At 42.2% G+C, this 26,476-nt stretch overlaps 3 protein-coding genes across 3 annotated transcripts in view; 2 read left to right on the forward strand and 1 right to left on the reverse strand.

Annotated features, from left to right (window-relative positions):
- Positions 1 to 2,477: 2,477 nt before the first annotated feature.
- On the reverse strand, positions 2,478 to 4,306 carry LOC146627749 (F-box/LRR-repeat protein 14-like). Its single transcript, XM_085357328.1, has one exon. The coding sequence runs from the start codon at positions 4,137 to 4,139 to the stop codon at positions 2,928 to 2,930; it is 1,212 nt and encodes a 403-aa protein (XP_085213454.1). The 5' UTR covers positions 4,140 to 4,306; the 3' UTR covers positions 2,478 to 2,927.
- Positions 4,307 to 12,892: 8,586 nt separating this feature from the next.
- On the forward strand, positions 12,893 to 14,099 carry LOC146627750 (uncharacterized). Its single transcript, XM_085358949.1, has 3 exons — positions 12,893 to 13,126; positions 13,166 to 13,987; positions 14,094 to 14,099. Exons 1-3 carry the CDS (start codon positions 12,893 to 12,895, stop codon positions 14,097 to 14,099), a joined length of 1,062 nt encoding a protein of 353 aa, XP_085215075.1.
- A 1,439-nt stretch (positions 14,100 to 15,538) lies between these two features.
- The window catches only part of LOC146627751 (genetic suppressor element 1-like), a 52,871-nt gene continuing 41,933 nt past the window's right edge, over positions 15,539 to 26,476 (forward strand). Inside the window, exon 1 of the mRNA XM_085358950.1 lies at positions 15,539 to 17,468. Coding sequence (XP_085215076.1) covers positions 15,539 to 17,468 — 1,930 coding nt within the window. The remainder of the gene's footprint in view (positions 17,469 to 26,476) is intronic.

Here is a 26,476-nt window from a genome sequence, read left to right on the forward strand (position 1 = left end):
ATAAATATATAAAATGTTTACTGTATCGATATGCATTGAATGTTTGCACAGAATCTTGAAGGGCAAGCTGCTCTGAACAACATGACTGTCGAGTTAACGTCCTCAGCAGAAATGGAGGAAAGAAGTGTCAAAAAAAAAAACTTGTGTCAAAATAATGTGTGAACTACAAATGTTTCAAACCGTGACTGTGTGATGGGAGAGTACTTTTCTTACTTTTATTTCTAATCGTTCACCAGAGGGTGATGTAAATGTATTATCTGAGATTCCAGTGTTGTCTTTTCTTATGTCAATGGTTTTGGCTGTTTGATGTCAAAGGCAGACCGAGCCTGACGGATAAAAATACGCCTGGCTCTTCTGCTGTCATAAGAGAAACACAATGTTACACAACAGTGTGAAACTGCGCCAGTATACGTCTGAAAATGGGTGATTTTTTTTATTTTTATTTCTATGTATGTTGTAAATTTACTGGTATATTTGAGAGGGAGGGTGTACTTCAAAAAAACAAAAACACCCCCCTGTGTTGGAAGATGTTATTTGGATGCTTGTTTTTTTTGCTCAGTAAATTCTCCTTAATATCTGTAACCTGTCATCACTACAGAAAAAGCATTTTTCAGAATCCCCCCCCCCCTTGCTTTGGCCTGTGTGTCCCTGCCCTTGCCTTAATGATTTCTTTTTCTCAATTCCTGTTTGTGGAACACAGAGCTGCTTAAGGGGCTTCTGTCAAAGTTCATGGTGTTAGTTTTTATTTTGCATTTGTATAACAGATGTACTGCCTTCTGTTTATTCATGTCAAGAATCAAACTGTGTAAAAAGAAAGCAACATGTTAGTGAGTTATTTGGATTTTGTATGTATGTAAATAAATAAATTATAAGCCTTGTTTTCTTGTTATGAGGGCTTTTTTTCCCCCCTTTTTTCCCCTTTAATTTTAAATTCCTACTTTGATTCCTTTCCAATCGCTTCCTACCTTTGAAACAGAGGAGGGAAGTTGACTAACAGAAGAAAATAAAGACTTATAATGGACATGTAGTGTAGCTGTCACATCTGTCCTTTGTTTGACCTTAGCTGTAACTAGTGCGTATTATCCTGTTGCCATCCTGTAATCTGTGACCTCTGACATAAACAAGGCATTTTCACCCATAGGGTATTTTGTTTTTTGGACCTTTCTGATTTTGTGGGGAGAATACCAGTATATCAGCAGTGCCTGAAAGACTCAGACCATCCCGTCTGGCACTAACAACCATGCCACATTCAAAGACACTTCTTCTGATACTCAGGCTGAACTTCAGCAGGTCATCTTGACCATGTCTGAAGGCTGTGGTAGGTTTACTTCACCTTTGGTCCACAATAAAGTTAGGTTGCTTCAAAAAGGAATAAAATAAATATATTTTGTTGAAATACATCAAATGCATGTTCTGTGGTTCAGATTTTGACCATAGCAGTTAACAAATTTGACTATGCAGCATTTGTATTATGCCAACTTCAGATATAACTCAGCATTATACTATAGAAATATACCAAAAACTGATCGAACATACTGCACAGCCAATAGAAGCTGTACAAACCACAGAAATAAAAGCTTATAATCATACACCTAATCAAAGTTGGTACAGCTGTTACAAATAAGAGACAAGAATCAAACATATTTGTCCTCTTTATTCATAAATATCACTCCTGTATGAATATAAAACAATCTTAAATTACTGCTTTTTTTTCTTTTTTTTTTAAAGAAATACTCTGGTGTTATCATTGGAAGTGCCAGTTGAAAGTATTGCATATAGTCTTGGTAGTTGCTAATGACTACACCTCACTGTATATGTGATGATAAACCTTAGACGTGATACATAACTTACTTCCTCAGTAATATGAAAGGGAGGCCACTAAACATAGGTAAACAAAGACAGGAGTGATTCACCCACTTCAATTTGAAGTACAAATTTTAGTCATTCAATTACAAAAAAATGTTACAGGTAAATAAAAAAAACAAGGAAAAAAAACAAACAAAATCTATTACAAAAACTTCAAGCACTCGAGCACTTCTGTTTAAAGTTAAATGCCTAGCTGTTACTCAGAAAACCAAAAAAAAAAGGATGAAAAAGAGAAATCAAAATCTCCATTGGTATGTGAGTCACAAAAATATAAACTCTAATCTAGTATTTAGCAACAGCAGGCACTCCTGTGTTCAATGAATGAGGTAGCTAGACAGTAGGAACTGTACACAGGCTGAGATTTAAAGTGCCCCTATTATGCTTTGGGTGGTTTCCCTCATCCTTTTTTTGTGTTGTCTATAACAAATACAGTTTCTCTTTTCCCACAGAAAACATTGCTGCTGGACCGAAATACCTCATTCTGGATTTTGTTGCCTCTGAAATTTACATCACATTTTAAAAATACTCATATCCTTACTCTGTGCACATATACACCATATTTTAATACAAATTCACAACCAAGCTTCTTTTGTTTCCAAATTTTTCTGGTTTTGATGTTAGCCAGCAGACTGAGCATAAAATAGTGGAGACTATTTAGACTAATCTAAAGCGGCTGTCACTCTAACAAAACAATCACTTAGAAAGTTGAAAAGCATGCGTTTCTACTGTGGCTAAAGCCTTTTCTTTCTTTTTTTTTTTTTAAATCAGGCAACAGATTGTGGAGGGCTAGGTCAATGCAACCTGAGCAGCAATGACAGCATGAAATAAATTCTGGTAGATCCCTAAAATAAAAAATTCAGACCCTCTAAATGAGCATAATTGGGGTACTTTAAGGAAGGAGAGGACAAGACTGAAATAAAGTCAGAGTATTGCAGCAGAGGTGAACAATATTCCAGTGATGAATGCCGAGTCCGGCTCCTCGTTTTTAGTCGCAGCATAGAAGGTAAATTTAAGAATGGAAGCAGAGTCTCCTCTGAAATGTGGACTGAACAGGAGAGCTTTCACCTCACCCTCTCACTCTCGGTCATCTGCCACAGTCCCAGGTTTAACACTTTAAGGCACGGGAGCTGTGTTATCCTCTCCAAGCCCCTCTTGGTGATCTTAGTACAACCATACAGATCGATCCCTGTCAGCTGGCTCAAGTGGTCAGCTATCAATTCCAAGCCTTTGTCTGTGATTCGCACACACTGTCCAATGTTTAGAGTCTTGAGTTCGTGCATCTGGCGTACCATCCTGTTAATGCCATCGTCACTGATGTGACAAGAGCACAGAGACAGAGACTTCAGTTGATATAGCCCCTGGGCAATGTAAGCCAGGCTCTGGTCAGCAATCTTATCACAGAAGGAGACGTCAAGCCCAGTGAGCCGGAGGGAGCCCGTGGCCAGATGCATTATCCCGGTGTCACTGATGTTATCACACGACCGCAGGTTCAGGCTGCACAGGTGGGTCATGTGTGACAGGTGGATCATCCCCGCATCAGATATCCCCCCACAGAAGCTGAGGTTGAGCACTTTGAGCTTGTTTAGGCCCTTTGAGATATGTTTGAGGGAGAGGTCGGTGAGCTTCTGGCAGTCCTGCAAAGTTAACTTCTCCAGGGTGAGGCAACCCTCCGCTGCACTGCGGGTCATACCAGACAGGTGGCCGATGCCCACGTCAGACACATGCCTGCAGCTACGCAGGTTAAGGCTCTTGAGTCTGTGCAAGCCCCAGGCAATGAGCAGCAGGCCCGTGTTGGTGATATTGCTGCATCCCCCGAGTTCAAGCACCTCCAGGTTTTTGAGGTACTGAGCGATCCTTCCCAGGCTGGAGTCAGTGATCTGTTTACAAAGGCTGAGGTTCAGCACTCGCAGGGATGAGATGTCCTGCACAAAGGCATGTCCGAGACCGTTGTCTGTGAGGTTGAAACACCCACACAGGTTAAGGCTTTCAATGTGCGGCATCCCCTGAATCACGTAACTCAGACTTCGCCTCAGGCTGAGAATCTGAACCTTCTTGATGCCCCGAGTCTGCAGGCTGGGGAACAGAGACGGGTTGGCTCGCCGCAGATGGAGCTTGGCTTCCACCCCCCTCCACACCGACTTGTGGTAGGACGCGTCTCTCCAGGCCGTGCACACTTGGGCTACTCTCCCTTTGTCCTTAACGTCCAGGTAACTGAAAATAATGGCCAAAATTTCCGGGAAAAGGCACGAGATATGCGTCTCCATTTCAAACATGTCTGCAGGCGGACTCCTTTTGGCAGCACAGGCTGCTTGTGAGCGACAATACTCCCCCGAAACTCTGCTGCCGAAGTTGCTGTCTGGCCCGGCAAACGTTAGCTAACGTCAGCTAGCATACAGACGAGCTACCGGACAGCTTCAAGTGTAGAATGACAAAAAGAAACATGCTCTATTAGAGTCAATAAAAAACAAGAGCACGCAAAATGACCACTAGCTGCACGGTACTGCTGACAAGGTGGAGACAGAGGCAGGAGACTCAGAGATGGAGACGTAGTAGTTACCTAGCAAAGCTAGGCTAACAGCAGCGGCGCAGCGTCAGCTAGCTGTCCAAACTTGAGAGCTTCAAAGTCGGACAGCCCGTTCGTCCAAGACGCCCGGAACAGCTTATTCTTTACTCCAGCTCATGGCGACGCTTAAACTCTCTTGTGTAGGAACTTTTATCTCTCGCGCTGTTTTCTCGTACAACGACAGCTGCCCGGCTCCTTTATCTTCTTTGGCATTTCCATCCCGGATCTCCCCCATGAATAAACCAACTGTTAGCGCACGGCGACTAGCGACTCCTACTGGATCCATGAACATTTTTTTTATTTTTAAAATAAGATTGTATGGTTAAAAAACAAACAAACAAACAAAAAAACCCCAACAAACTCAATAGTGCTTTGCGATACTACAAATTTAGGTAGATCCGATACCAAGTAACCACAGGGCCAGCATTGCCGATACCAATGCCGATACTTTTAACTTACAAAAGCAGCTTATGTAGGGGAGAGCAGTGTGTCATGATCGAAGTGATTAATCATAATCGATTTGCAAGTTCTGGTCACATTTCAATCACCATTAAAGAATTTGCTACTTTCCAAAAATACCATGTTAACACAACAAAACATTCCTTTCAGTTTTTCATGTATTCTGAAATGCATGGACTGTAAATGTGCCTGTCTCTAAAAGGACCAGGTCACCTTCTGTTGTTTTTATGTGCTATGGGCTGCAAATAAAATAGATGTGTCAGTCAGCAAAAAAACAGGGTCAGAAATTATTCATAAACTATGTTTGAGTTAAATTTGTCCATTTCCAATTCAGTAATTAATTTATCACAATGAAGTGATAAAAACACTGAAAACATATCAAATGTTTAAACTGAGAAAATGCAACATTTAAAGAAAAAATAAGGTTATTTTGAAATTGATGGCAGCACCATGTCTCAAAACAGTTGGGATAGACATACAAGACCACTGATAATCTCCCTCGATCTGGGGCTCCACGCAAGATCTCATCCCGTGGGGTCAAAATGATCATGAGAACGGTGAGCAAAGATCCCAGAACCACACGGGGGGACCTGGTGAATGACCTGCAGAGAGCTGGGACCAAAGTAACAAAGGTCACCATCAGTAACACACTACAACGGCAGGGAATCAAATCCCGCAGTGCCAGACGTGTTCCGCTGCTGAAGCCAGTGCATGTCCAGGCCCGTCTGAAGTTTGCCAGAGAGCACATGGATGATACAGCAGAGGATTGGGAGAATGTCATGTGGTCAGATGAAACCAAAGTAGAACTTTTTGGTATAAACTCAACTCGTCGTGTTTGGAGGAAGAGGAATACTGAGTTGCATCCCAAGAACACCATACCTACTGTGAAGCATGGGGGTGGAAACATCATGCTATGGGGCTGTTTTTCTGCCAAGGGGACAGGACGACTGATCCGTGTTAAGGACAGAATGAATGGGGCCATGTATCGTGAGATTTTGAGCCAAAACCTCCTTCCATCAGTGAGAACTTTGAAGATGAAACGAGGCTGGGTCTTCCAACATAACAATGATCCAAAACACACCGCCCGGGCAACAAAGGAGTGGCTCCGTAAGAAGCATTTGAAAGTCCTGGAGTGGCCTAGCCAGTCTCCAGACCTCAACCCCATAGAAAATCTGTGGCGGGAGTTGAAAGTCCATGTTGCTCGGCAACAGCCCCAAAACATCACTGCTCTCGAGAAGATCTGCATGGAGGAATGGGCCAAAATACCAGCTACTGTGTGTGCAAACCTGGTAAAGACCTATAGTAAACGTTTGATCTCTGTTATTGCCAACAAAGGTTATGTTACAAAGTATTGAGTTGTATTTTTGTTATTGACCAAATACTTATTTTCCACCCTGATTTACGAATAAATTCTTTACAAATCCTACCATGTGGATTCATGGATTATTTTTTTTTCACATTCTGTCTCTCACAGTTGAAGTGTACCTCTGGTGCAAATTACTGACCTCTGTCATCATTTTAGGTGGGGGAACTTGCACAATCGGTGGCTGACTAAATACTTTTTTGCCCCACTGTATACTCGTTTTATACCCAGTCATGCCAATTAACCTAATTAACTACAACATGTTACTCCAGTTGTTGTTGTTGATTTTGTTGTTGTTTTGTCTTTTTTGTTTTTTAATATTTTTCCTCATAAATTAAAATATCTCAGTTTAAACCCTGGATGTTGAGTTTTCAGATTTGCAGATCACTGCATTGTGTTTTTATTCACAATTTAAACAGAATGGCAACTTTTTTGGAATTGGGATTGTACAATTAGGTAAAGTTAAATTACCTTATTGTTAAATAAAACACACCTAAATTGCCTTTCTACAGTTATAACTGTTAAAACTGGTATTCGTGATTCATCGACAGATCGGCTCATTTCCTATCAGGTTTCCAAGTGAGGCCTTTTAAAGACGGATATCTTCTGGTCTCAATACGTGAGGTGGAGAGGACAACGGATAAAAACCCTCTTCCATCTTAGTCATCATAATTTAACCACTTAATCTTACAGCAAGCCTTTGTACATATACGAACAAGCCTTTATACACCTCAGAATTTATCATACATGTGTAAATAAATAAAGACAAATCTAGACAAAACAGGGCTTTGTGTCTGAAGTTCTGTCATGCATATAATGACCACATGCACACAGACATGTGCAAAGTATACAAGTGTATGCTTTGTGAGTTGTATTTGAAGCGCTACCAAAACAACAGTGTAGGACTGTTAGTTGAAAATGCAACAAGTAGTTGTTGTTGTTTTTTACATGTATAATTAATAATGCTGACTCTGATGGCTCAATATTTGAATGGCAAGTTTACTGGGCAGACAAACTGACTCATAACTTTTATACACAGAAGAATAAGCATAAGCATACAGCTAAACAAAGATAGCAGGGCAAAGCCAAACATGAATAAACATATCTATACGGCTTCCGTGTACAGAGAAAGTTGATGCACAAATATAAATTTAACCTAGATACACAAACATTCTTGTTCTTTGGCAGCTACATTAAACATCACACAGGAGCAAAGCACTAAAGAGCAACAGCAATAACCTCGGCACAGTGGCCAATATGATTTCCTAATTATCTTAGTTCATTATTTAAACACCCTTAATCAGTTTAGAAAACAAAAAAGCTCTTCTGCAATACATTATCGACACATTCTACATCCATGTGGAAGGCAAATGCAAAGCTGGAAGTTCTGGTAGCCTATCACCACCACACAAAGACGACAGAAAGATGTAACCTGCTCCCATCTGTGACTCATGAAGGGATGCTCCAAGCTGCTGCTCAGTGAAAATAGTAAATATATATATATGTATATCTTATGACAACTTAGACTGAAACGAGTCAGTTTAAAAAATGTGTGTGTATCCAAATGCTTTGTGTTTTACCTCAAGTAATTATAGTATTATTATATTATAGTTAAGTAAAAGTAGTTGCCATGAATCATTGGTGTGTTACATACGCCATCTTCCTGAAATAGTCACACGTCCATCATCCTGTGTGGACTTGTTACTTTGCCTTAATGCCCTCAAACTGGCAGGAAGCCCAGAGTTACTGCAATGAGGCGTTCACTGACCTGGTCACCTCTGGCTGCCTGGAGGACACACAGCGGGTGCATTACACTGATTGCTCAGTGAGGAAAGGACGAGAGAGGGAAATCATTTTACTGATTTACACACTGACAGTGACCCAGTACAGCAGGATTAAAAAAAAATCTTTTAGCCTCCTGTCAGTTTCATGCTGTCTCACTTCCACTTGGCTTATGGAGCAATAGCAAAACAGCTGCTGCTAAAGGTCTACAGCTTTGTGTGAGAACTAGCAGAGCTTATAATATTCTCTTTTGATATGAGAGTTTCAGATGCTGTGATGAGCCTCATGTCTCTGTAAAGGCTTTCCTGCTTTGGAATGACTTTTCTGTTCTGTAGAATATTCTAATTATTCTTAGATGTTCATGCATGTGCTGTCCATGCAAATATATTTGTTGTTAATGATTCATTAAACTGACAATATCTCTTTTTTCTTTCTGCTGAAAAAGCTGAAAAAGGTCGATTGAAATCCAACACACACAAACTTCTGTGTATTTCTAATGAACTGGGTTTTGTGGTTTGTCAGACAAATGGAAGATCCTTTTTTGTATTTATTTATCTAAACAAATGTGGACAACAAGATTCCCAACTATCTCAGTATTAGGTTTGTACCGAAAGTCTCAAAGTGTAAGATTTCATGTCATGTGCTTGTGCAGCGGTGAGAATGTAGCGTCCCACCTTTGACCTTTACTGCTAGAAATGCAGGGTCCACTGACTGCAGTTCTCCCAAGACCCTGAAACAATAAATATCTGTAATTCCTGGCATATTTCTGGGCTCCTGACTGTCTCTGGGCCTCTAAGTCGCTCACAAGGCTACCCCTTCCCCAGCTTAACCTCCACAATGCACACAACATAGACTCTTACAGGTTATTTCAGAGCATTTCAAGGGACTGAAATACAGAAACTGCTCTTATACAAAGAAGGCTATAGTAGGTTTTAATGGGAAAAGCGTTGCAAGCCCGGTAATCAGGTACAAATGCAAAATGTTCTTCTGTAGTCGAACAGATAAGGTTACTCCTGTATGTGTGCAAAACGGTTTGGTACTGCTTTACATAGTTTATGTCATGATGTCAAGTATTGTTTACTTCCTTTCTGGTGGTGAAGAAAATGAACTGTTTATTTGAGTGATTAACTTTTTAAACTCCCCTCTGCAGTTTAAGGAAGTTTAACTGCACATTTAATCCCTGAGATATTTTAATATAAGAAAAAAAGAAGTGCAATTTGTATACAATAAAGAAATGTTGCTCTGTCAGCCGGACTCATAAATGTGTTACTTCGGTGTTGTATGAGTGGCCATTGGGGTCGTCTTTTTCAGCAGGAAAAGCTGTAAAACGTATGAAAACACAATTGGTTAAAAGACCAAAATTTATGCTCTTCTTCACATTTCTCAAAGTCTTCCACTGGGGCCGGTTTAGAGTCTTTGCTGGGTCGATTTCTCCCCCCCCCCCCCCCCCCCAACCCGGCCTCATGTTTGACACCCCCGCCTTAGAGCAAAGCTATAAACCCCCAAAATCACAGTACAAGCTATACATGCGTGCTCTGCACTGTTAGACTGATTTATGTATGTGTATATTCCTTAGGTTGTGGGCTACAAAGCAGCAGCCTGTGGTGAAAAGTCGGTAAATCAAAGAGGAGTGTCAGCATGAGTCATGACTGTATTCATAAACCTCCACACTGCATTTCTGTTTTCAAGTGGACAGATGAAAGACCCCTTTGAACATTTAAAATTATATATATATTTACATAAGAATGTATCACAACTTTAAAATGAAAAAGACGTGTACACCAACCTGTTTTGTTTTGGGAGATTATGATATGAAAAGGAAGAGAAGCTGACACTGCCTTTGAGTAAGAATACTCAACAGTCCTCTACACTGTCAAGCCAGCAACTATCCCTCTTACCTCCACACTCACTCATCTTCTTCTCCTTCCTCATCATTAATTAATCAAGACCATTTTTAAGATCATGTATGTTTCTATTTTTAATTCTATAAAACACACCAGTCATGTTCTCAGAGGGGTTTTTTTCTTTCCTCCCACAAAGCAGATAACGTTCTGAAGTGTATAGAAATAACTCTGTAAAGCCTGAACCATTAAACAATAGCCAGAAAATTAAATATGTTTTGAAACTGGAGTGTTATTTGAGTTTTAATTTGCAAAAATTTTGCTACAGCTGGCATTTTTTTGGTGCAAGTTATTTGAGTTTTCTTGGGAAAAAACATCACACTGATAATGTAGTGACATACACTTGCCTTTACAGGGTTAGGTACTCTATGAATACATGTATGAAAAGCTTATTGTGGGTTGCAGTGTAAAGTACTTTGAGGGGTCAGGGTACATAAAGAGGGACATAAAATCAACCAACCGAATCTGAACTACAGAGAACTGTTTAGCCACACAAATGAATAGACATCACTCAAAAAATGTAACTTAATTTTGTCTTACTGTATAATGTTGCACAGGCTGTCTGCATAATGTGAGTTGTAGCATCAACATTTAAAGTGCACTGTGTGGCATCTTCTTTAGCTGAAGGATATTTGTGTATTTATTTATTTTTCTTCTGTCTGAAGTCTCTGTGCTCAGCTGGGACAACCTCAGCCCAGCAGAGGGCAGTGCTGGACCGGGGAAACAAAAAAAAAAGTGGCACCGTACCATCACGGTACACCAAATTAGATCATAAACATTTCAAAACAGAATCGGTAAGTCAAACAAACAATTCAGATGATTTTACTTTTCATCTTATTCTTTACAGAGGGACGAATGTTTTCACCAGGAGTGTACAGACGGTCCAGTCGTAACATAACAAGATAACAGTCATAAGTGCAGAGTGACATAACAAGACAGGAAGGAAAGGAGCACTAAAGGCAGCAGGAGAGCAAGTGAGGGATGGTGATTCCCCTCTCGGCCTCCCCTGTGGCTGGACTTGTCTCTGCTAATGACCCTGTGTGCTGGCTCACACAGACAGATGGTGAATTAACTCCAATTAGCCCACTCTCACCAGATCTTCTCTGACAGCTCTCCACGCACCCACTCATACACACGCTTTGTCTTTTTTCTATTATAGTCATTTCATGGAAACACTAGCACAAACCACAACTGATACCGAAGTCTAGTGCACCATAACCAAAAACCAAGGCTGATACACACTATGTGGACTTCTGCTTTTTGCTCAGAAGTCCTCATGAACAACATTATGATACCACAGCATAAGCAATGCAGCACAATTCTTTGCATTTATTTGTGTCACATGTTGTCCGAAAGAAACAGGCCAACATCTGATTTCTCAAAATAATATTTGCAATTCTGCATCTTAACTCACTCTATAGCAGTTGAAAGCATTGACAAGAATTATTAATCAAAAATATAAACCAAATCACTGGGTGCAGATAAAACAATTCAACAAACAGTAGAAACTGATGTGTTACACACTGTCACTGTGGTTAACATATGCACTGTTTCTCACACTATTTTAGCCACACACAGAAAACCAAGCAGACTCACCAACCGGTACTGTGTGACCACCAGTCATTGTGTTGAGACCCAGCAAGCATGCCTATGCAGGCCCACAGTGGGTAAAGTTTAAGGCTCTGTGGTCAGGGCAAATGTGCACTGATCCCACATGGTCCTCAATTGGGTGCATCCGTAGTTTTCTTGTAGGTAAACCAATGAAAACCCATCTGGGACGGTTTGCAGTTTTGCCATTTTGGGTCCCAGGGAGCGTTTTCTGTGGGCAACAGACATTGGGCTTGTCCGTGGAGTCCCAAAGCATGAAACTGCTATCGACCCTGTGTGGGTACACCAACTCGGGGCCCAAGTATAGGTTTGTCCAGCCCACGAAGCCCCAAAGTTCACCCACAGATACCCACTGTGGACCTTCCCAGTCAAGTTTGCTGGCAAGGAAAACATCATACAGGGAAATTACATACATGCATTAATCTTTTGGGAGGTTGTATCAGGAAGGACATGTAGTATAAATACCTGCCAAATCAAATAAACTTAGCATAAAAAGTAACTAAATTTATGTTTGCTTGATTATTGCTTTGCTGTAGCATTGCTTCTTGGCAACAAATCTTATACCATTAGAAAGCCTTTTTATTTCCCTTTAAAAGGTCCCACGTTTGTAAGGAAAATGCATTTGTGGCTTGAGCAGCAGATTGTTACGCCAATAAAAACTTGCCAAATCTGGTCTAGGACAGAGTGGGGTTTATCAGAAACTTCCTCCAGAATTTAGAAGTGGAGAAGATGGAATGGCCTCAACCCCTCTGAACACTTGCGGGATTAGCTTGGGCGTGCCAGAGTGACCCACACAACCAGTCTGGCTGACTTGCAACAAATGCTGGTTGGAGAATGTGATGCCATCCCACAACAATGTGTGACCAATCAGGTGACCAGCATAAGGAAGAGGTACCAGGCTGTTGTGGGCTTGTATAGTTCTTCCAAATGCTTCTGAGACCCATGTTTGCTGAACAAATATATTGTTAAATTGACAATATGTCTTGTTTCTTCAGACTTCTGTTACGTCCCTCTGCAGCTTTTAATCGTCTCAGTGTTTTCAGCTGGTGCTAATTGGCCACACCTAGTCAGGTGTGGATAAAAGCATACCTGAGGCAAGCTTTCCGGCAGTGCACTAGTCTTTGCCTTGGTGGCACCAGCCATTTTAGCCAACCTGGTTTTCCATTTTAGGATGAAACCTCTTCTCACCCACACTCTGTTATTCATCTCCTTTTTTTTATGTTGCGGCTTTTGAGCCGGGTCGTAACATAAGTGGGGGCTCGTCCGGGATCCCTCATAGGGGGTCTTTGTTCCTGGGAGTGGGGGTTAAACAAAAAAAAAAAAAAAAAAAATCACTAGAGATTAAGCACTATGTCGGCTGCGTTTTGTTTACAGCACTTTATAGCTGCCCCATCTCTTGAGATTATTAATAGCTGTCGCAAAAATGATTTGCTGCAAATTGTGGATCACTTTCAGCTGCAGGTTTCAGAAACCCTCCGTAAGTGTGATATAAAAGCCTTAGTGGTGGACAAGTTGGTGGGAGCTGGTGTGCTTCAAGTGCCTGTTTCACCTGTGGTCTCTGGTGTGCCAAGCCAAGCTGCCGTAGTTGAAGAGGGCCAAAATGGTTCTAGTGGGGATGGTGAGGGGGATGAGCGGGGAAAAACGCCGCGCACGCTTCCTCGCTATGACCCACTCTCTTCTGGGAGTTCAGAAGGCAGAGAAGGAGCTCGGCTGAAGGTGCGGCTGGCACGTCTCCAATTGGAGGCTGAGGAGAAGGCTCAGAACAGGCGGGTTCAGCTCGAAATAAGAAGGCTGGAAATAGAGGCAGACAAAGCCGTTAGGCTCCGAAAGCTTGAGCTGGAGTCTCAGTCTCAAGCCTCATCTGTCTCTGCTGACAATTCCGGTCCCACCTCCTCGTCCGCTTCTGCTTTTAAAATTAATAAGTGCATTTCTTTAGTGCCCACTTTTAGAGAAACTGAGGTTGATACATACTTTGCAGCATTTGAACGTATCGCTGGTGCGCTGCAGTGGCCTAGTGAGATTTGGCCTCTTTTGCTACAGTGCAAACTGTCCGGCAAAGCCCAAGAGGTGGTGGCTGCACTTTCTTTAAAGGACAGTTTAGATTACGCGTGCGTTAAAACAGCTGTCTTGCAGGCATATGAGCTAGTTCCCGAGGCCTATAGGCAGAGGTTTCGCCAGCAAAAGAAATTGCCAACTCAAACTTATGTGGAGTTTGCAAGAGAAAAGGGGGTTCTCTTTGATAAGTGGTGTGTTGCTTCAAAAGCGAGTGACTATGACGCTCTGCGCGAATTAGTTTTGTTAGAGGATTTTAAGAAGTGCATTCCTGAGCGTATTGTGCTATATTTGAATGAACAGAAAGTGACGTCACTCGCATCTGCTGCTGTTCTTGCTGATGAGTTTGTACTCACTCATAAAGCCTCGTTTACTGACAGTGAGAAGCCACGGGTTAGCCCTGTGCAACAGCGCCACACAGCTAAAGTGTCTGGGTCTAGGGAAAACCGTGAATGTTTTTACTGTCATAAAACTGGACATGTGATTGCTGACTGTTTAGCCTTAAAACGCAAAACATCAAATGCTCAGCAACCCAAAGGGGTGGGTTTTGTAAAAGCTGAGGCCCGTCATGAGGTCCATGGTTGTGGTGGTAGGGTGCCAGACCCCTGTTTCGAACCATTCATTTTTGATGGCTCAGTATCGCTAACAGACAATCCATCTGAGTTAAAACCTGTGCGTATTTTAAGGGACACTGGAGGTTCTCAAACTGTCATCCTCTCAAGTGTATTACCATTTTCTGCTGAAAGTGAATGTGGTTTTAATTCTGTTCTACGGGGGATAGAGATGGGTTACGCTCCCAGACCAGTTCACAGAATTTTTATTAAATCAAACCTTGCTACAGGATTTTTCCCTGTTGCTGTTTGCCCGGCCTTGCCAATAGAGGGTGTGGCCATGCTGTTGGGCAATGATATCGCAGGAGGGGTAGTGCTCCCTCGTCTGGAGGTTTTAGACAACCCCCTGAATCAGAAAGCCTCTGATGTTTCTATGCACCCTGGGCTGTATCCAGCCTGTGCAATTACTCGAGCACAAGCTCGTAAAGATACTGATATTGCCCTCTCTGATTCTGTGTTGATGTCCTCATTTTCCGGGGAGAATGATGTGCCCACTAACAGAAACAATGTTCTGTCACCCCCAGACTCTGTGAAACCTGAGGAGCCTGATCCATTTCCTAAGGTCTCTTTGCTGCCCTTGACTAGAGACCAGCTATCAGCAGCTCAATTAGCTGATGAAACACTACAGAGCTGTTTCAAACGTACGGTAAGTGCTGAGCAAGTCGAGAAAGAGCAACAAGCCTATTTTGTAGAACATGATGTTCTAATGCGTCAGTGGTCTCCACCTGGTGCAGAAGGTGCAGATTGGAGTAAGGTCAAGCAGATTGTAGTTCCCTCTGTGTACCGGCAAAAGATCCTGGCCCTTGCCCATGAAAGCCAGTGGTCGGGACACTTGGGCATCACGAAAACATACCAGCTACTATTAAAACATTTCTTTTGGCCTGGTATGAAGCGTGATGTTTCTAAATTTTGCAACAGTTGCCATGTATGTCAGGTTGCAGGTAAACCTAATCAGGTCATACCCCTGGCTCCGTTGTGTCCCATTCCTGTAGTGGATCAGCCATTTGACCATGTCATAGTAGACTGTGTGGGTCCACTACCTAGAACAAAATCAGGAAAGCAATACCTTCTCACAATCATGTGTGCAGCTACCCGTTTCCCCGAGGCTGTCCCGTCACATAAGGTTACAGCAAAAGCAGTCGTTAAGGCGTTGACAACATTCTTTTCAGTGTTTGGCTTGCCAAAGGTCATACAGACCGACCAGGGCTCAAACTTTCAGTCTAAGTTGTTCAACCAAGTGGCTAGCACTCTAGGTGTCAAGCATGTCGTGTCCTCTGCGTATCATCCTGAATCGCAGGGTGCATTAGAGCGGTGGCACCAGACCTTAAAGACGATGCTACGCAAATACTGCCTGGAGAGTGAAAAGAGCTGGGATGAGGGTGTTCCATTTGTGTTATTTGCTGCCCGTGACGCCGTTCAGGAGTCACTTGGTTTTAGTCCTTCTGAGCTGGTATTTGGCCATAGGCCACGGGGACCCCTCAAAGCTCTGAAAGAGGCGTTTTTAAGCCCACATGGGGTCTTCAAAGTGAATGTCAGCAGTTATGTAAAGCACTTCCGTGAGCGTTTGAATCAAGCCAACGCTCTGGCTAAACAGCACCTTGCCGCTTCACAGGGAAAGATGAAACGCCATTATGATAAGGCTTCTGTTAAAAGAACCTTTCAGGTGGGGGACCAGGTTCTTGTGCTCTTGCCTGTTCCAGGCTCAGCCTTGTCTGCGAGGTATAGTGGCCCCTTTAAAGTTTGTGAAAAGAGAGGGGAGACAGATTATGTAATTTGCACTCCCGACCGCAGACGCAAAACACGCGTCTGTCACATAAACATGTTGAAACTGTACCATCCTCGGTCAACGCCAGAGCCTGCTGGGTTCTGTGCTCCTATTGTAGCCTCAAGCCACCTAGAGGAAGGAGGGGTGGACGAGGTTGATGGGTTAAAACTACGTTATCCCACCTGTTCTAGACCCCGTCTGCCTAACTCTGAAATGCTAAAGGCATTGCCGAGTTTGCTTGAGCATCTGTTTTCAGAGCAGCAAGAAGACATAATTGCCTTGATTAGGGAACACCCCTGTTTATTCGGGGATGTGCCAACTTCCACTACGGTGCTGGAGCATGACATCGATGTCCAGGGAGCTAAACCTATTAAGCAGCATCCTTATCGAGCCAGCCCCCATAAGCGCTTGCTCATGAAACAGGAGGCTGACTATCTGCTGCAACATGGCTTAGCGAAGCCCAGTCAAAGCCCCTGGAGCTCGCCTTGTATAGTGGAATCTAAGCCAGATGGCTCGCCCCGTTTTATTACAGACTTCCGGAAGGTGAACTCTGTGACTGTGGCTGACTCACATCCTCTCCCAAGAGTTGAGGATTGTGTGGACAGTATTGGGACTGCTCAGTATGTCTCAAAGTTAGATCTTCTTAAAGGTTACTGGCAGGTCCCTTTAACTGAACGTGCCTCTAACATCTCTGCCTTTGTTACACCTGATGATTTTCTACAATACACAGTCATGGCGTTCGGCATGTGTAACGCTCCTGCCACCTTCCAGAGGCTAGTAAATAAAGTCCTCCGTGGCCTGTCCAACTGCAGTGCCTACCTAGATGATCTAGTAGTTTACACTGAAACATGGCAAGATCATTTGGAAACGTTACAGCAGGTATTTCACCGTTTGGCTCAAGCTACTCTAACTCTCAACTTAGCTAAGTGTGAGTTTGCCAAAGCTACAGTGACGTACTTAGGCCGGGAGGTGGGACGTGGACAGGTCCGGCCCATAGATGCCAAAGTGGCAGTGATTAAAGAGTTTCCCACACCTACCACCAGGCGTGAGTTGCGTAGGTTTCTAGGGATGGTGGGCTACTACAGAAACTTTTGTAAGAATTTCTCCTCTGTAGTCAAGCCATTGACTGACCTACTCAGCCCGAAGGTTGAGTTTGGCTGGTCAAGTGAGTGTCAGGATGCTTTTGAGAGTGCAAAAGCCCTCCTCTGCCATACTCCTGTGTTAGCTGCACCTGATTTGACGCGACCATTCAAACTTGAGGTTGATGCCAGTGCTGTCGGGGCTGGGGCAGTGCTGTTGCAAGAAGACTTGCAGGGTTTGAACCACCCCGTTTGTTACTTTTCCCGCAAGTTCAATAAAAATCAGCTAAACTACTCCACCATTGAAAAGGAGACCCTGGCTTTGTTGTTGGCTCTTCAGCACTTTCACGTGTACCTGGGGTCCAGCATGTTGCCTCTTGTTGTGTACACCGACCACAACCCACTTGTGTTCCTTGCTCGTATGTTTAATCATAACCAGCGCCTTATGCGCTGGGCTTTGTTGTTGCAGGAATACAACTTAAGTATTCGCCATAAAAGGGGGTCTGAAAATGTTTTAGCTGATGGTCTGTCCCGCTTGTAAACATGTTTTACTGTGTTTGTTCTTTGTTGTTGTTCACACTCTGCAACGTCCGCTTCTGCCCGACCTAGTTGGTGTTTTAAGGGGAGGGGTGTTACGGCCTCCGGCCTCAGGTGGCCCCGCCTTCCTCTAGGTAAATCAATGTGTTCCAGGACTCGTGTGTGATTGGTTACTGGGAGACCCGTGCCAACCCTCACTTATGCAGAATGAAGTGTGCCAGACCACACGGACGATTGGCTGCCCCGGGATCCCATGATGCTCCAAGAGGCAATCAGTGGCTGATCGTACCCACCTGTGGCTACAAAAGGCTGGAGGTCCTTCACTCAGTGGCGGCTGCTTAGGACTGAACATGCAGTTTGCCCTTCATGCCTCCCTCGGCGATCTTTGTTGAACTTATTCATATTGCTGACCTTTGTCGAACCTTGGTGCATGCTTTAAACCTAGCCTGATTAGAGTTTTGAGCTGCTAGCTGGCTGTGAGTAGGATTGCGTGAAGCTGGCTTGCCTTAGTTAAAACCCTAGCTTTTATTTTGTGTGCGGCCAGCCTGCCTTAGTTACCCTTTAACTTTTACTCGTGACTGTTCTTTCTTTATGTAATAATTGTCTGCCCAGTGGTCTGTTGCACAGCCCTGTCGGTTTTCTGTTTAAAGTTTGGAATTAAAACCACCCAATCCAATAAACAACAACAATAACACAGAGTCAGTAGCAGAATAAACGGTTTGGCCCTGGCCGAGAAGATTTGGCAAGTTTCTCAACCTAACTCTGGTGCTCAACCAACAAATGCCCTTGTAGGACAGCCCACCTAGATGACAAGCATACTGTGGGTACACTGCAACCATACAATAGCCCCCACTGTGGACTCTGTTCTGCTTAGTGTGGGCAACCCACAGTCTGCCCACATGGGCATTAAAGTAAGCATTCTTGCTATAGAGTATGTGCGGTCTGAATGGCCATCATTAATTCATTAATAAGTGACTGAAGTTGCATGTGTTTGCCAGTATTATTAACAAGGCTGCTCAGTTTATCACACTGATGAGAATATATCTCCAGTGTGTGTGTTTAACAGGTGTTGTCCCTGCCATAAAAAGAGCTCCATCAGGGGGTTTGACTGGGCAAGTCCTCTTTGACCTCTGAACCTTCCTGTAAACAGGGTCGACAGGTGCTGAGCGCAGGGCAGAGGTCGGGAGGCTAGCTAGTCTGTGGCCTGACACTATCGAACTCAAAGCAAACATTATGAAAAAATGCAGCAAAATTGCCGCCCATAACCTTTTATCTCTGTGCAGTGTGAGTATTGTGTACGGGCTGTATATGCTACTGCAGTAAAACTGTGTTAAAATATGTGTGTGAGAGAGAGAGAGTGAAGTAATCCCTTAATTCTCTTTAGCTGTTCTGATGCATACTTCAGAGCATGGAGGCAGTATGGACAGCAGCTGTCTGTGAGGGCTGTGTGACCCCGCCAGCACAGAGGGTACAAAAGAAATCGAAACACCACCTGACCCCTGACCTCAGCTCAGAGCGTGTCACACACACTGTTTGTTGTTGAGGATGGACTGGAGTAGACTTATCATTACTCTCCAAATCTCTCCCAACTCTCTCCTGTGTTTACGAGTGTGTAAGTGTGTGTGCTCCTCCTGTTGGCATAACACTGAAGCGAAAAGACAAGTGTCACTGAATCATTATGTCGAGAGAGTGAAAATATGAGGGAGGGAGGTAGCTGGGAAGAGAAAAATGAAACAAATGAGAAGCGATGAGTGAGATGTGGGTTGTAGTGTAGAGGTGTTGATGTGTGCATCTATGAGTGGCGGAGGCAAACCACAAGAAAAGCAGGGAGACGAGATACAAATGAGGAAAAATGGATAGGAAGATAGAACAGGGATAAATTAAGATGAAAGTTCAGGAATGCAAGCATTCATGCTCATTTCCAGAGCTACTTTATTAGAGTAGCTTTGCATGATTAACATGCCACAATGATCCATGTCTATCTTATATCTGGTCTTCAGCGTCTGTCTTAAACGTGCTGTTTAAACAACCTTAAGGAAGCTTATTGTGATTTGCTGCCCCTTGTTTACAGATGGTTTAAACTGTAGGTGGGAGGACAGCTGTTGAGTTGACCATATTAGGAATATCCCCTTTTTTATATCATACAGTTCCACAAATTGAAAAATGATTTAGCCTTGTTGCAGAGTAATGTCTGAATTTATTCTGATGGATGTGTCTCTTTTAAAGGATAATTCTGTTTATTTTCTTTTAAACTTATTGTATTATCCATTACCCACAATATGTCCAAATTGTCCATTACCCACAATATGATTGTAGTGCTTTGGCTCATGGTAACTTTACCACCTCTTTTAGACATTCAGGGAAATAAAGAGTAACATATATCACGGCAATTGCAACAGTCTGCAAGGATTCTGATCATTTTGTCTTGTTTTTATTTTTGAAATTACTCACCAGGGGATGCACTATGAAGCAAGATTAATCAGTTTGCGAGCCTCCTTTTCAAGCTTGAAGTCAGAGTTTTCTGTTTTACCCAAGTGACTCTTTGTTTTTTTGTTAGCTAGCTAAATTACCATGGTAACTTATGCAAAAAAAATTGACGTGGTTGGGAGCAGGTTATGTTCAGGGTTTCAGTTTAAAATTCCCCGGAAGTGCCATGTTTTCAATTATTCTTTTTTATTTCCAAGTGCAATCATGATCATCACCTGATGATGTCTCTGACTGGAGTAATGGGGGACACTCATAGGGATCGTTTTTTCACATGCACTATAAAATACCACTTGTTATGTGAGCGTGCACAGAGCCTGAAGCAAAAAGCTCTGGTTAACAGAGGAAGTTCATAACTATTATCTCCAGCTGTGTTTTCAGGTTTTGTCAAGTCAGTTAACACAAAGGAAGCCACGATGTGTTGAGCTTCCCTCATAGTATCGTCCTCTAGCTCTAGTTCTACTTCCTCCCTTTGTTCTGTTTCCCACCAGTTTTCAGCTACACCTGTTTCCCACCAGCTAATTACCCATCCAGTATTTATACAGGTTCCTTCTGCTCTCTGTCCGATTGTCTCAGCATTTTGCTAAGCTTGCGACATTCTCTTGTGACCATGTGAATCTCTTGGTATTTTTTAACCACTGTTTTTGCCTTATCCTCACAAATTTAGCTTTTTGGAGTTTGGGGATTTTTTGACTGCTTTTGGACCTTGACCTTTTAGTCAGTTTGCTTCCTGGCCCACCTACCCATCATATGAGCCAAGCTTTGAACTTTAAAGATGAGTTACAGACTTATACCTTGCTTGCGAGTCTGCTTTTGGTTCAGCCATTACAGCAACAAGCTTGAACACAATTTAACATAACTAGTGTAATGGGAGCAGAAGTGTGCTAAAAGATTGGAACCAAGGCAAAATATTTGTACGCTCAAAATCTAAAATGAAAATTACACACTATGAAGGGTGTAGCGTATGTCATATAATATATAACAATATAATAACAGAAAATTATGCACAGTTCTCCGCAGCTTTATTGTAAGTGGCTATTTTCAGTGTAAACCTGCTCAGTACGACCAGAAAAAGCTGGGGAATAGCTGGTGAGCAGCTAATTTAGCAGCTAATCAGCCTGACCTGGTGGAGATCCAAAATGGAGCTAAAAGAAGACTGAACGTTAGATTTATTTTTATAGGGTAAATATGCTGCATGTGCCATTAAATAATAATTTCCACCCAAGGGCAAAGTTGTTTAAACAGTTGAAACACAACCTATTTCCCCTAAATAGACTAAAAAGTAATTAATTAATTAATTCAAATTGTTATTGTAGGCTTATTGGTTCTTCACGCAGGCATTTCTCCATTTTAAAGCAGAAAGAACAAGAAGAGATTGAAAACAGAAATAACAGGTGAGGAGTAAAAGAGACTTTAACAACAACATGAACATGCAGACATAGTGTCTGGGAGAGAGAGCACAGGGGAGATATTTCATAGTGATATATGTGAGAATATGAGCAATATGAATATATTATATCTTTATGAAGAATATGGTACCATAGACATGAATGAAGAAAATAATGTTTTCGAAAGCTGTGGGGGAGAATAATCTCCTCTTTAGTCAACATTTCACAGTTCACAACCAAAAACTCGTTCAAAAAAATTATTTCAAAGCATTAACTGTGTCCTGCTCTTGCTTGGTCTTTCCTTGGTCCTTTATTCCAGGAGAGAGCTGCGCATCATTGTGTACACCATGGTTACCAGCACACATGTAGGTTTTAAACGCTCTCATCAGTGATGCTTTTAATGCCTGCCCGGCAAATGTCTTTTAATGAGTTTTTGCAGATCACAGCAGTCACAAATAGATAATCGCTCGCTGCACGAGGAAACCCTGCAGTCGCCCAACCTAAATGTTTTTCACCTCTCTGAAATCACCAGCTCATTGCAGTCTGCTCTTTGTGAACATTTTCTATTGTTAGCAGTGTGACTTTAGTTTGAGTTAATCAGGTCCTTTCAAAAAAACATTGTGACCAATTGACTGATATGAGGATTATGGGGCCTATGGCTGAGGGTTTGGTGTATATAAATAGAAATTGTTTTCTTTTGAAAGTTGAACCAGGAATTTTTGGTGTAAACAATGATGGCATTTAAAGTGTTTTTATTTTACAATTTGAGGAAGCTAAGTTTAGAGAGTAATTTCCTAGTAATTTCCATTTCCTTTTTTTCTTTTGTAAAGGTGATAATAAAAGGCCAAAGGACAACCTTGAACTTTACTGTATAATCCATCTGACACTCTAACTGGGTGTGTTTCTTCTTCTTCTTAAATGATGTAGCTTGGTTAACCACTAGGTCTAAAATACAAGTCAAATAAACCTGATTTTGTGCCGCCGTTTGCTCAATTCAGGTGAGGTCTGTTTTTCCCAGTGTGCTCTGGATCATGTAGAGTTTTTCATGTTGTATACTTCAGCACTGTAATGTGCTGCTTTTTTATAAAGACAGAGAAAATGAGTCTGAAGACACGTATAGACACATACGCTCTTCTCTCCTCTGCTTGTGTGATCCTCAGTGTGGGAACTCTCACTTAAAACACCAAGGATTATTTCTAAGCTGCATGAATTGATACGTTTTTGTAATTTTGCGTGTATTTTACCCATACGGCACTGTTGTAGTTGTTGTTGTTGTTGTTGTAAGAGGTAAGCTTCCCCCCCTCTCTTCCTCCTCCTCCTCGGTCTTCATTTGCTTCCCCTCGGGGCTGATGTGATTTAAGGCTGTGCTTGAAGACTGAGGACTCGGCTGTTATCTGCCTGTTATTGATGCGAGCTGTAAGTCTCACTGTCCACACTCCACAGGCAGGCAGAAAGAAAGAGGACTGCCGCCGCTGAAGGATGGGCGAATGGAGGAAAAAGAAACAGATAATGCTGGCAGACTGATGGCTATTCCCTGTAATACTGAGACCTCAAACAACATGGCATTCTTCATGGATGCGCGTTATTAAAAAAAAAGTCCCTTGCAGCTCCCTCCTCTCCTTTCCTTTCCCCCTTTCCTTCCACTTCCCCCTGCTTTCACCCCACCCCCCTATGCCATCTGTACATTATGTAAATGTCAATAATTTAGCACAAGATTCAAGAATTCACTGCCTAACAACAGGTTATGATCTTTGCTATAAAAGCTATAAAATATGCGTTTGTGAATAAAATATGATTCAGTCTCTTTCAAAGCAGCTGAAACCTGTCAAGATTGCCATTTGTTTTCTGACAGTATCGCAGTGAAGTGACAGTTCAAAGGCGGGGGTTTGTCTTTATCTTGGCAGGTTTTCAATCTTTGCTCTATTTCTGCACACCGCTGAGCATTATTTTGTATCCATTGTTTTGTAGACTGTCTTTCATCTCCAGGGCTTTGTTGTTTTCTCACTCTCTTGCCGTCTCTAACTCTCCCCCTCTTGCATCGTGACTTCTTCTTCTTTTCCCCCCCCCCACACTTTTACAGTTTCATCTTGTATTGTACAGTTACAGTATCACTGGGCTTCGGGCACATAAACAGCTAACACTTCCCACTCTAATGGCCCCGACAACCTTCAATCACCTGCCTCAAATGCACCACCTAGATCTAAATGCACCGTGGCTTCTTTCTCCTGTTTTCTTTTTCTCCTGCTATCCCTCCTCCTTCTCCTTATCTTCCCCTTTTCCTCCCTTCCTCCTCCCTGCTTTACCCCACAGGGCTGGAGATCGTTCCTTTGTTCTTGACATCTGTTTTGTTTGGTGATTAATTGAGATGAGCATGTGGGGTGAAGGCCCATAGAGGGGGAGCTCAGACCCCCCAGGTAATGTGTCTGTCTGTGGACATGCGTGTGAAGGTGTAGAAGCGTGTGGGTGTTTGTGTTTGCCTTGATGTGGTTAGTTAGTGCAGACTGCCAGGATTTCCCTCAAGAGCCTTGGAATATGAGACATTTGAATAACTATTATTTTGATAAAAATGTTTAAAGAGCTGCTCTCCGTCAGCAGCAAATCTCACCAGTCTTTCCTCTGTGTTTTAATTCAGCAAGATGTTAAGTGACAGCTGACCGACAAGTGACAAGAACTGCACACACCAGCATGCCAGATATCCTGGAAGGCGCGGTGGTGACTTGCAGAAAATTTGGAAACAGTCTGCAGTTGAGTCCATAAGTATTTGATACAATTTTTCAAGCTATCTACAGTGGATTTGAAATTAAACAATTAAAAGTAGGCTCAAAACTAAATCAATAATTGACTGACAATCAGTTTCATGGCTACGTGAGCCCAGTTCCCTTATTATTTCATGACAGATAAAGAATAAAGAACATGGAGTATTTAATAAAAGTTCAGCTTTAAGTTTATTAGCTTTTCCCTGGAACTGTCTGTAAGAAATTCATAGAGATGTTCATACAAGCACAGGAGGTCATCATTAGACTGAAAATAAATAGGAGTAAATAGGAGAAAATGTTTAGAAAAGAAGCCATAGGTGTGCAAAAACCTGCTTTTTTATTCCCAGTATTGTCACATTTACTTATTGTCATGAAATTAGACATGCGACCCTCGGTACAGCTGACTAAACAACAACAACAGCTGGTTATAAACGTGAAAGCTAATTTTAGGCGTGAGTATTCTGAAAAATCACACTTTGCCTCTGATACATTCTCACATTGTATGAGAGTTTATTCACCAAGCGTAAGAATTCTGCAAGCTCCGGTGCACTTCAAAGAAAGTTTCGTTAACGTCAACGAACAGCAGCTAACACACATAAATAACAGCTAAAACACACTAACAGCAGCTAACAGGGGCTAACAGCGGCAAAAAAGGCGGACTTTAAATGTTCCACATATCCTCTAGCACTCACCTCAGCATAGCTGTCATTGGTCAGAAATGAGCTTCTGACTTTTCTGACTCACTGACCCATATCTGACTTGTTTAACAAAGTTTCACAGCCTCCTTCAAAGTAAATACAGATAGAATCTTCTAACCCGGGACTGACAGCTGAGGTAAACAGCAGACTGACAGCCTGCACAGAAAAGGAAAAGCTCTGGGGTGGATCCAGATCTAATCCACACAGTAGTAGAAACACGCTGGCCGACAGTTATGGGGTACAGCCTAAATTTAAGGTTTTGATCTTTCTTGGCTTGGAGGGTAGGAAAACAGAACTCACTCGACTGCAATCTGCAATTTACTGACATCTAGCTTACCACTGTAACTTTAAAACACCTAACCTGCCAAGAACACTCTTGAGGAGATAAGTGTAACATTGTCAAAATCTACAATAAAAAGTGTAAAAATTTTGAGTATAAGGTTTTACAACAAGGTGTAATACGCTGGTTACACTCAAGACAAGAAATCCAGAGGAGACTTTGCCAGAAAGCATCTAAACGAGCCTGCAAAGTTATGGAAAAAAAAAATCTTTGGACAGATGAAACCAAGATTAACTTTTACCACAGTGATCGGAAGAGAAGAACATGGAACAGGGGAGAAACAGCTCATGATGTGAAGCAAACCACATCATCTGTCAAATATGGCGGAGACAGTGTTATGATGTGGGCATGCAGAGCTGCCAGTGGAAGCGGTTCACTCTGTGTTTATTTATGGTGTAAGTGCTGATAGCGGGATGAATTCTGGACTGCACAACAGTACAAAGTATAAAAATATTTTTCATTAGTGTTAGCACAGATTTAAAAAAAAAACAAAACTATTTAATTGATTAAAAAAACTTTCACCAGCACAGTGTCTAAAATATCAATCTTCACAACAACCTTCAGTAAAAAAAACAACAAAAAAACTACTGACAGTAACAGTCCTTTTCTAAGGACTTCAGGCAAAGGTGTGTACTACTCCCATCACAGAACAGTGGCTTTACAGAAAAAGGGGAAGAGGGACGATCTATGTAAGCATCCATCCCCTCAGCTGACAGCTTCATTAAATAACAACATAAACAGTGAAACGGTTTATGTTGGCCATCTGGGCAGCTTTTATCATTCTTGAAGGGAGTATTACATGCTAGTGTATAAAAATGAATGGATTTTGGCCATCCTTAAATGTTCAGCACTTGCAAAGTTTTAAAAATAAATGTCAAGTTGGATGGTTAAAATGGTCTTGGTAAAAAAGAGGGTAGGGAACCTTGAATATTGTATCACACCTTATGTGCAATGCTCCAAATATTCATCTATTATATTTTCAGCCAGTGGGACATGCTGTAATATTTATAGTATATTTCCCCCTTTGAGCTATGATTCATAACCTTTCATCCATACACTGTATGCGGCTTTAAAGTATGTTAAATTCATTCAAGTAAATAATGCATGCCACATAGACATCCCCATCACCACTTTTCGCCGCCTTCATACGCCACTTTGTTCCCTATCTTCCTTGTGAGGGATTAGAGTGGAAGATGTATCACTGAAGTAATTTAGAGGAATATA

The sequence above is a fragment of the Diplotaxodon limnothrissa genome, linkage group LG7, assembly GCF_057381915.1.
Source record: "Diplotaxodon limnothrissa isolate DT_005_m linkage group LG7, D_limnothrissa_male_GT1.1, whole genome shotgun sequence".
NCBI lineage: Eukaryota > Metazoa > Chordata > Actinopteri > Cichliformes > Cichlidae > Diplotaxodon > Diplotaxodon limnothrissa.

What these genes read in the sequence shown, in the direction of transcription:
- LOC146627749 (XM_085357328.1), bottom strand. Translation starts at nt 4,139, where the DNA reads ATGTTTGAAATGGAGACGCATATCTCGTGCCTTTTCCCGGAAATTTTG.
- LOC146627750 (XM_085358949.1), top strand. Translation starts at nt 12,893, where the DNA reads ATGTCGGCTGCGTTTTGTTTACAGCACTTTATAGCTGCCCCATCTCTT. An exon ending in TGCCAAGCCAAGCTGCCGTA is followed by an intron (nt 13,127 to 13,165) that starts GTTGAAGAGGGC and finishes GGGGATGGTGAG; the next exon opens with GGGGATGAGCGGGGAAAAAC.